Source organism: Electrophorus electricus, chromosome 8 (genome assembly GCF_013358815.1).
Source record: "Electrophorus electricus isolate fEleEle1 chromosome 8, fEleEle1.pri, whole genome shotgun sequence".
Lineage (NCBI taxonomy): Eukaryota > Metazoa > Chordata > Actinopteri > Gymnotiformes > Gymnotidae > Electrophorus > Electrophorus electricus.
The window spans coordinates 26,994,249-27,005,854 of NC_049542.1; the positions used below are offsets into that span (position 1 = coordinate 26,994,249).

The window sequence follows — 11,606 nt, forward strand, 5'->3', positions numbered from 1 at the left end:
TTTTTTTTTTTTTTTTTTTTTTTTACTTTTTTATAGCTCTCTCTCTCCAACATTGGGATAGGATGAACACAAAGACTATGACCACATAGAATCTAAAGGAAGAGCACAGGTAAGTGAAGTGCAGAAGGTTGTATTCAGTTGCCTGGGAGAGCTAAGATAACTTAACATCTGCTATCTGCTATCTTTACATAGTGTTTTCATCATACCTAAGTTATCTGTACAAACCATAATATATAAGGGTGGAGGAGTAAAAAAATAAATATCTGTGCTTTTCAAAACAAGTTCTTGACAGTCCTTGTTTTGTTGTTCTTAACAGTTCAATTCAGGTGCACTAGGTGGGACAATAAAACAGACCATTGGTGTGTCCTAAAGACTCAGATAAGAAACACTGTTGTTATATGCCCTCCATCACCAAACTGAACCAAAAATGTAAAAAACAAACAAACAAACAAACAAACAGCCAGTTTGTTTTAATATTTTCAAAGCAACTAATCAGCGGCAGTTACAAAGAAGAACCAATAAGCATTTCTGTATATATTACACATATTTCAAAAAAGATGATGAGGTATAAGTAAGGAGGTATATTTATAGGCCATTAAAAGTTTGTTAAGGTGCAATTACAAACACTGCATTCATTCTTTATTAAAATCATTTGAAATGATAAACAGTGCATGGTGGATGAAAATTATCCATTATATCAGCCATGCCCTAAACTGTTTGGACCTGATTACAGATTTATTTTGTATGTGAAGACAGGCAGTGGGGCACAATGTTGTGAAGCCCAACGACAACATTAGCACAACATTGGCTCTCTCTCTAGACATCTCTCTGTACTTCATCTTAAAAACAAAGCCCTGATAAAGACTCAGATGCAACAGCATTTTTCTAAACCATCACCTGATCACCCACAGTGCATGTAAAGACTGTACATGTGAAAGACTCCTATAAAGTAAACGTACCTTTAACATCACCATGGTGATTCACAGCGATTTCAAGTACAAAATGTCATTAGAAGGTATGGACATAAGCTTTAGATGGATCTTAGAGCTGTGTTAAAGACACAGTGGCAATATGGCTGGTTCACATAGTAAAGGCAATACACTGTTAAAGTCCGCTTCTCTCTTGCTTCACCGTGCTTTCACAGTGGTGGAGACCTTTGACCTTTGGTATTTCAAGTTTAAACATGGAAGTGTATAAAAGGGTGACTTGATTCTCAACAATGGTTAATAAAAGTTTATTATATCTAGTTTGGGAAATTGTGTTTTTAAACAAACAAACAAACAAACAAACAAACAAATACCTTTTTGGAAGAGCCCTGATAGTTCCTGGTAGTCCAATTTACCTTACCCATCCAGAGAGTCCTCGTTCTAACTGAGAATTGGTTGCCCGCGAGTAGCAGTAGCTGGTTCATGCACAAAGACCTCCCTGATTCGTCCCACACAGAGGTTTGATGCTTCCTGTGTCTCTTTGGAGAGCTGCGATAGGCTGAGAAAGCCATGTGGGAGGTCCTCGATCACTGTCAAGGTCACTGGTTGGCCAATGCTTCTCAACTTTTTGGCAAACATCACAGAGTCATCCAATAGGGCATCCAAAGCTGAAGCCTAAAGCAAAGGTTCGGAAAAGAACTGTTAGTCATTTCAATGTGTATAGATTAATTACTTATATTAATATAGATTGACAATTTATTAACAATTTAATATAGATTAATAATTTATTTGTGGTATTCATGGTTTTTGCTGTGATTCTAATTGTTGTTACTTTTCCTCACGTGCTTCACATATTCTTTAACTTTCTAAAAAAGTGTATTTTCGTTCATGTTGCATCTTGATTGACTGTGTCACCTCCTCTACACAGTTCAGTCATACAGTGTGTGCCTCTTTGACCTTTACACTTTACCACTTCTGCCTCCCTGGGACTTGTATGGTAACCCTTTAATATGGTGAAACTGATATTTTCATCTAAATTAAATTCTGAAAAAAAACATTTTCAGATAATAAGGGTTTAGACAGAAAATAAACATTTTTCCTTATCATTTTTTAATAATCTTTACAAATTTTAATGTCTGTCATGCAAAGTAAAAGGCAGAGCTTATTTTAATGATCTTATCAAAATCTGTCTCTGTCAATACAATATGCATAGTTTTTAATATAGTGAATACAAACAACTAGCTGTAATTATTTCATTATTTTTGACTAGTTGCCAGAAACTCAAAAATAGCATCATCTGATAAAAACTCCAGTCTTGGAAACTCACAGAACTATACACGTTAGTGTTCCCTGTTCTCTAATTCAGTCCTTCAGCATTTTAGAAACCCTTCTGACTGTAAAGATTTTGAAATCACCCCACAATTACCAGCTTACCACTAGATGAACTGGTGGCAGTCCCTTGAGGAGACTGTCAGGTGCAAGCAGAGGAGACACAAATGGGTTATTCATAACTGGGGTGCAAGGGGTCCGAATTTCCGCGAGACAACCCGATCGGAGGGGCTCGAAGCCCTCTGGGAATTCCCTGGGGCCTTCTTGTACATCCTCGGAGTGAGGTGTGGGGTCCCGCAGTCCGTTGGTTGCCCTGCTGGTCGAGGCTTGTGCAGCAGGCTTTTCCTGGAGTAGCGACTGCAGCCAGCTGGAAGCACCTTGCGTGATGTCCCTGAGCAGCAGCGCCGTGTCCTGCCCAAGAGCGCTCAGTGTGTCCAGTTGCTGGACCTGCTGCACTGACCCACTGTCTGCACCTGAGAGAGAACGAGCAGATATAGGGATGGACAGATGGAGAAAGTGAAAGCACTATACAAATGCAATGCAGTTATGAGGAATGGAGTGAATGAGCAGAGACTTTGGATAAGAAATTAGGACAAACATAAAGGAAGTGAAGAAGAGAAAAGAGACCTATTTCCCTATACAAATGTGCCATATCACTCCTTTTGAGTACCTGACTATATACAAGAAATATACAAGAACAGAGTGTATGCCCAACCAGTGCTGGTTGTGATGCATCACCATGGTCTTACTTCTCACTGTTACAAAGGATACATTACATTTAAAATTCTAGTAATCACATTACGTTTAAATATAAAATGTTGGTTTGATATATAGTACATTGCTTTACTGTTTACGCAATTTGAGCACAACCTGCTACAGCTGAATTGCGAGGCATGAACTGTCAACGTGGCCGGTGTAATAGGAGTGTAAAGATATTTTTCCAGATTTTTCCAGATGAAAATGAAGGGGAGAAGTGGAGACCTTTTGATTGTTTTGAATGCACTGCATGTACACTACCATCATTTGAAACTATATCGAGTGTATAAAAGTATCATCCATGTAGATTCAACAAGCTATCTGTAAAAACATATAATCTGACGACAATGCTTCAAAAGGTATGGCTTTTTAAAAAAAAAAAAACATCTTTCTTTTAAAATTATGTATTCTGAAATTTTCTAGTTTAAATTTAATAAACCACAAAATGGACAACTGGAAGTCATCATTATATTTTCCGATATGCACAGATTTGTGTGTATTTCAGAAAGGTAAAGTGATGAGTCATCAGATTACATGAGCAGAGTAATCCCGTTACATATTATGTGAGTAAAGTAATCCCATTACAGATTATGTGAGTAGAGTAATCCCATTACAGATTATGTGAGTAAAGTAATCGGCCTTCTTACGCGCCGTGGCTGGTTACTGATGCAGACAAATTGGCACTGGCTCATCCCATGTTTCTTCACACTTCACATCAAGTTATTACCATCCTGAATAACATTCAAACACAGCACATGATGGCACAGTGACGTTTGGGCCATGAGGCCATCCTTTGCGCCACTCAGAACTTAACCATTAAATCACACACGACCCTGAGTTCACCCGCTAGCCTGTGACGATCGCGTTTGACATCACTAAATCATTATGATGACTCTGTGCCCCACGAATGCATGGAGGCTATCCTTGAGTCCTCGAGCATGCGCTCTGCTCTCTCTAGCACACCGCTTGAAGGCGGCTATCACATTTTTGTAGATAGCTCATGTTTTAAACTGTCTGATTCCAAATTTTCCTGTGGTTATTCTGTCTGCTCTCTGCCCAACCTCATTTGGGAGGCTACTGCTGATGATTCTTGGTTCAGTTGGTTAACTGACCTTGTCGGCCCTTGGGGATCTTGGCTCATAAACATATGTTCTCCCGTAATCCTGATTATTGTGTTCATTCTTGTTTGTGGCCCCTGTTTATTGTCACTGCTGTCTTCTGTTGTAACTCGCATCTGATGGGGGTGTTACCTGTGTAGGCACTGATAAGGGGTGTTACCTGTATAGGCACTGATGGGGGTGTTACCTGTGTAGGCAGTGATGCACTTATAAAGCACACTCAGAGGCAGCACAGGGTCGATGAGAGTCAGGAGCCGGGAGGGTGAGGCATCTGTCGTCAGAAGCGTTGCGGGGTATGCGGCCATGATGCCATCTGGGGCCCTCACTCCATGGGACATGGCCTTCATGGAGACAGTGATGCACAGATTCCCCCCTGCACTGTCCCCTGCCAGACACACACGTTCCGCTGTTGAGCCTGCCAAAATAGTTGGAGACAAATATCTAAGTCACTGGCACCCTGCAAAGCCAGCACTGTGGAGAACTTTATTTTCCTGAGTTTGTGCACATCATAGCACCAACCCAGTAAGTTGCAGTTCTTTAAGGCCCAGCAGTAAGCATAGAAACACTCCTCCAGAGCACGGGGGAAGGGGGCTTCAGGGGCCAGTGAGTAATCCACAGAAAGAATAGGTACATTCAAATCCCTTGACCAGCTCTTCAGATAACTCTGAAAAACAAATGAAGTCCATAATCAATTAATCGCATGGGAGCACTTTAATTTACTTGAGAATGCGCATGGCGAATTAATGCAGATTATTATGTTGCTGCTGTACATATACAATATATATTGCAAAAGAAAACAAAGATATTTGGGATACTTCATGAGACTTGGAGGTCTGGGCAACAAATCCCCCCCCATGGAAATGGACGAGAAGCCACGGAGAGAGACAGGCTCTCTGGAGCCTGGGGCCCACAGTGAGAGAGCGCAGAGGGGTTTCGGGCCCAGAGAATACCAGCAGTTCTGCACTGTCCTGTAAACCAAAGGAAGGATGATTCCTTGGGATTAGGCAACATATTAATATTTCTTTCAGGAGAAACGACGTGACTCTCCCAACACATTTTTCACATATTAATATTTCTCCCATAGCCAGCTCTCAGTTGCAGAACAGCAATGCTGACCAACACTCTCATAACTACCATGATATCACATATAGGCCATCATACGACCACACAAGGACCCTGACACCACACCTGTCCCTGGCGGAGGGAGTGGGAAATCAGCCGCATGTGTACAGGTCCTGGCCCCCAGTGGGCAAGTGGTGGTGACACGGTGACTGAGAGGTTGGGGTCTGAGGACAGTGGCAAAACTAGGGGCTCTCCAGGGACTGTCAGCATCAGGTTCACCTGCACAATGTTAGACGTGATACTCGCCAAACTCTGAAAAGACACAAAGAGACGGGCACTTCGTCTGCATTAAGACACAGTAAGATAGTAGGACAGTAAGATTTGTCCTAATGAAAGAAACGAGTCACACATATTCTAACTGACGGATATCAGCTCTGTCTCGGTGATGTTCCAGAAGGTCTTCCAGAAGTGCATATCCAGGTTTTGAGTAATGCGTTCAAACTCGGCCCCCCTCAGCTCAGGGTCCACAACATACTTCCCAGACGTGAAGAATGAGAGAGCTGCTCTCCCTGTAGACAGAATGCCTTATGCGTTCAAACTTTCCTTAATGTAACACTTTTTCCAAGCATTTTTTTTTTCAAATCTGAAAACCCTCCAAATGCACATATACAGACAAGTGAAATAAATCAATGTATGAATACTACACAAATTACAGGGCCATTAATTGTGCCTTTATCTTCAAAACCTTATGATGCTTAACTTTAATGATAACCTGCATTGCACTGACCTAACCTAGTCTGATGTTTCTTGTAGTTATCTCCAAATGATACCATACTGATGACCACTGTCTGCAGAAAGGGTCTGAGAGAGGGGGAGAACTGGACAGAAGGGACAGACAGAGCTTCAATCACTTCAATAACTGTGGTAAAACATGGAGGTATTTAAACATACATAACTTTTTATAAAAGTATAACATTAAAGTTTAGCTTAACTATAGCTAAAGCCCAGTTACATGCTAACACCACTCACCTGGAAGCCCAGGCATCGCCCGTAAAAACAGGCCTTGTGCATGGATGTGTATTCCTTTACGAACCGCTTACTCAGTTCTCTGTCCTGTGAGTAAAGCTGACCATGCTGATTCTCACCGAGCAACCGCTGGGCCAAATAGAGCAATGCTCGCAGCTGGCACAGGGCCACACAGTACGTCTGCATCTCGCCAGCATTGTGCTCCACACGGAAGAAGACCCCCCCGCAGTTTGTGGCAATGTAGCGTCCCTTTTGGATTATATGGAGAATGCAAGAATGTACCACCTGTAGGCAAAAAGGGGTCAGTGCTGAAACACTTCCGCTTGGACGGCCCATCTAAGTCTTCTTATGGATGCTCAGGTTAACGCTGCAATCCCCCTGAGATCAATGATGTTTGGTCATTCATTCTTTCTTCTTTATCATTGATGTACCCAGCAATTACCAGTTTCCAGTTCTCAGAACTGTGCAAATTAGAACAGCATGTGACGGACACAACTGGTGCAAGTAAATTAATAAATAAATTAAATTAAAAAACAAACGCTTTATGCCACAAGCTTATGAAAAATACATCAACCTCCTTCTAGTCTAATAGTTTGCTAGTGCGCTATTCTGCTAGTTTTAGTCTACCTTGACTAAGGTACGGTAGCCGTTTCCAGGTGTCTGGGGGTCAAAATCAAAGTGGTGGTAAACAGCAGCAAAGCCAGTGACCAGGCCCTCAACAGCACGGCCATGTTCCTGAATATGTGTCATCGTCACTAAGAGTCGAGCGGTGGCATCACTGCACCGCAAACTCTCAAGCCTCGTGAGTGCTGCGATGGTTTCCACGCACACAGCCTCCAACGTGGAGTAAACAGTCCGATGATCCATGTGTTGTCGACTGAGAAAGAAAGAAAGAGGAGGGGTGTCAGCTGTGACCTTCAGACAAAATGAAAGCACAGACCCAAAGCCAAACAACTCGAATAAGGACAAAACAAAGAAACGAGTAATGAGTGTAAACTACATGAGTGTTACAGCAGACAAAGGCTAGCAAAAGCAGTCCGTGTTGAAGTCTATGGCCACCTGGTACAACGATACAATGTGGAGCCATTGCAAATTAGGTCAGAACCGTAAGTCTAGCCAGTTATAGTTTTAACATTATTGGGTGGATTATATTGTGCATGGGTAAATCCAAATTTCTCTAAGGATCTCATTTAACTGGCTTCAACCATTCCTGAGCTCGTATGTTCTAGTCTGGAACCTATGCCTTTCACACCATTGGAAGCCCAGTGTAACCTCTGACTTACTCAATACGTAACACTCCTATTCTCTATCAGTTACAGTGGTTACGTATCTCACCTTGCATTCAATACCTCTCTGCTCCATATCACTTTCAAAGCTGCAATTTCACCAGGGTGTTGAATGTATTCACCGCTTGTTGAATTTGGTCTTAGTCCTGTAATCATTGCTATAACTGAAAGTTTGCAGTTATACTATACTAGTATATCAGTTATACTAGCAGTTCTGCTCAAACTTTGTGATTTTTTGTTGAGAAAACGGAGAACCACTTTAACAATATAGAGGCTACTCTTGGGGTAGACAATAACACCATCATGAACTATACCTGCATTAACGTCACCTCTCTTCATTAAATGCATGTGACAAACACCTGCAACCTATGCCACCTGCCCAGGTAGACTCAGATCCACTAACCTGATATAATTTGAAAGACCTGCTGTGACTCAGCCATGAATATTTCCTTCCTATAGTGTCACCAGGTCAACTGCTTTACATGCCCCCCACCCATTCACAGTACTTTAGCTCCGCATTCGATGCCATGGTTTCCAAAGAGGTCGCTTCCAAAAAGTCAGCTTAGACCTTAGCACTATATAATTAGATATTGGATATTGGAAAATAACAGCCTGTGGACACTAAAAAAAAAAGAATTCCCTAATCCACGCCAATTATGATATAGTAGGGTGATTCTTCACTGTCAGGACCTGCAACATCTGTACTCAAGACCCTTTACGAGCTCTCAAAGTCTCATCTTTGGTGAAGAAAGCACAAGAGTGGCTAATCGGAATGGAGTTTACCTGCTGCAACAGCTTCTGGTGTAGTACTGACAACATCCTTTACCTACTGCCAGCCTGTTACTGAATGGAGAATTAAAACATCTTGGTCCCTACTACCACCACTGAGAATATATAAAATGTCTTCTGTCTGGGAAGGCCCTCATCATGCCCAAAGATCTTACATTACTGTTGGTGACAGACCCCAAAAGATTATAATACCCAGGACTTGCACTTCTATCACAAACAACTCATAAATTGTTAAATGGAGGTTAAACCTCTGATCCCAAATAAAAATAATAACAACATTAAAAGAAGAACTATTATAATAAATATAATAACTCATTATTGACATAATAATAATAATAATAATAATATCGTTATTATTATTATTAATACACCAATATATTTTATAAAGAACTTTTCCCTTTTCTCCCGATGTATTGCTAAAAGAAAGCTGTGCTACTTAATTTCACTGTCGACTACTTGCACAATGAAAGGAATCAAATGAATTGAACTGGTGTTCAGCCCTATTAATAATGGAGAAAAATGACAACAGTGTGACTTGTGCCGTTAAAACTTCCAATAATGTATCTTTTGGGATTAAAATATTTTAGCCCTCCTAACCGACGTCTTTTCAACCTGTCTAGGAAGCGTCAGTGCATTTCTACTTGACTCAGTGAATCGCATAATAGAACAGCTAACTGCAGTTTTTTAATGTCTTGAAAAGCAACACGACCCACACACAGTTAAAGCAAAATCATCAAATAAAACGAAGACACGGAATAACTCGGATCTTCACAAGCAGAATATTATCTCGACCTTTAGGACTGGAAACTATACGGATCGATTCCCATTTCGGCCCCGTTTAGCCAAGTTATCTTAACTTATCGTTCTCACCCAACAGACTCTTCCGTCCACCGGTGTCTCTAAGCGACGAAATAAATACCCTACCTGACGACGATGCTGCACTTGCAGTGCTCAGTCAAATCACCCCCTGCGGTGCAGCACCTGGCACCTGGGAGTGGCAATGTCGCTGTAGCACCCCTGTGATCTACACACCATAGTCCAGCACCCACACGAACCATTTACCGGAAAACTATTTACTTTACAGATCAATGAACTAACTCGGATCCGTGAAAATCATGCGTTAGGCTAGACCTGCACAAGCACTCCAGGTGATAGTGTGTCTTCCGTGATAAGGTGTGGGGCGCACAGCAGAGGACTTTCCAGTGCCGGGGCTTATTTTTCTCCTTACCGTCGTTGGCTTACCTGCCGTCCATCGACAGAACTCCGAGGCTGTTTCCAAGTTGTTAAAACAAGGAAACTGAGCTCGAACCGTGACCGCAGAACACATACGACAGACGAAAGTACCGACGACTAAAAAAAAACTACGCGGTTTCTTTCGTGGTTTAAAGTACCAATGTTTTCTCGAATTAAAACTGTCTATCCGTATCGTCTTCCGGAGCTGTCAGAAGTGCACCCCGTAGCATGCTGGGAATGAGAGTCATGTGAGGCGCTTCAGTGTCCCGACCGGGCTACAGCCACGGGAATTGTTACATTATTATGATTATGATTATTATTAGAGTAATCTATTTTTTTTAATCATCAGCAACAATAGCTAGAGACAAAATCCGCCAATAGGCTCATGGGGCAAATAAAAACGAAAACAAAATTTGAAGCAGGTATCTCAAAAGTGAGGTTTGTCATCATTATAAATACACCCCTATAGAAATTTCGCTATGGAATATGTATGACTTTCTTTAAGATATCTGTATGCTCTGTATATTCCTTTCTCTTGCTCAGTTCTTTTATGTCTGAAAGTCTAGACAATCTGAAAGCATGAAAGCAATAATTTTGCCATCAATATGTCATACTAATACAAGCGACCTGAGCCAGTCTGTGAACCTAAATATGGTTCACATAATTTATTTAAAAATTATACTTTTTTTCTGAACATCCCATCCTCAAAAGTAACTCATTACAAATACGGTTTTGACAAATTTCCACCATACTATGTGAAAGAAAGTCAATTGTCAATTCCTCAGTTATCCTCCTAGGATTCAAAATGTCAAATTACATGTATGGCATCATGACAGACATGAGAAAATATGAAGGTATAAAATAAGCAAACAGAATCTGAAATGCAGGTAATTTTATTTCATCCAAACAATTCCCCTGCATTAGTTTCACTTACTTTTAAAACATGGCCAAGAGAGAGTCAGTCAGAGAGCGAGAGAGGTTCACAAGAAACGTGCTTTGATACAGGACATGTTAATGGTTAATCTAATCAACTGGTAAGCAAATGTCAGCCATGCGATGGATGTGCAGATTCTAACATTCAAACCCAGTTTATTCATCTTGTATAGGTAATAAGACATAAAAACCTTTGACTTATTACAGGTATTAGGGACATGACTGTGCAATTAATAGTTTCATTAAATACTTTTCAAATCAGATATAATAAATAGGTTTATCAAGGACATACGATTTCCCCTTATAAATATCTGCCAATTTGTTTCTCTGGGACAGTTTACCTGAATGCTATCCTGTGAGATTTTGCACTAGATCAGTGACAAAATGTCAGAGACCTAATGCGCACCATAAAGCAAAAACATTTGTAAATGTTTTATCAGTCATTTGACTGAATTTTCTCATTCAACTGCTTAAACTAATCACCATAGTAAACCCCTGCACAGGCATGTTTTCAGTGATGTTCTTCCTCTCCCACTCTTTGCTGAGCCAAAAATAAACATGAAAACATAAAAAGGAAAAAAGTAACAGATTTTGGTTGGACAATCAGGGATGTGTACAATTCAACATATAACAACTACAAACACAGGGCACAGTGCTGAGGGTTTGTTTTTGTCTTCAGTCTAAACTTTTGTTTTTCCTGTGGTGAAGACTGGCCATTTTTTCAAATTACCTGCATTATAAAGTTTACTGCTCAGCTCATAAACAAAAATTGTTGCACCCTTATTAAGACACTACCAACAACGTTCATCACACCTTTCTACCACTCCCACCACCCCAAAAGTTTAGCCTAAACAAAAAAAGCCAATCAAGATGGCAGGGAACAGTGTGTTGGTTTAGAAAAACAATGGTTTAGAAAGGAAAAAAAACAAAAAAACAAAACACAACCCAGTCTAAAAATTCTTTTTTAGGACATTGGGGTAAATTAATGAATTCTGAACATAAAACAGTGCTGTTTTCCCCACCAGTGAGCCCAGATTAGCTCAAGTCTGTAGGTTAGGCATTTGTACACAGTGCCTTCTGCTACACAGCGATACAAAATTAAGAACTGCCTCAGCAGATAAAACTTTCAAAACACCATCAGTTACATC

At 40.7% G+C, this 11,606-nt stretch overlaps 1 protein-coding gene across 2 annotated transcripts; it reads right to left on the reverse strand.

Moving 5' to 3' along the window:
- Nucleotides 1-9,719, reverse strand: lipea (lipase, hormone-sensitive a). Of its 2 annotated transcripts, none has more exons than XM_027011576.2 (11): nt 9,535-9,719; nt 6,845-7,094; nt 6,221-6,502; nt 5,979-6,069; nt 5,615-5,760; nt 5,318-5,503; nt 4,945-5,097; nt 4,649-4,793; nt 4,317-4,544; nt 2,361-2,728; nt 1-1,601 (listed from the first exon to the last, which is right to left on the reverse strand). In XM_027011576.2, exons 1-11 carry the CDS (start codon nt 9,543-9,545, stop codon nt 1,368-1,370), a joined length of 2,094 nt encoding a protein of 697 aa, XP_026867377.2. In that variant the 5' UTR covers nt 9,546-9,719; the 3' UTR covers nt 1-1,367. The 2 variants fall into 2 exon arrangements, with proteins under 2 accessions (XP_026867377.2, XP_026867378.2); XM_027011577.2 differs by having other exon boundaries at nt 9,521-9,719.
- Between the last annotated feature and the right edge of the window lie 1,887 nt (nt 9,720-11,606).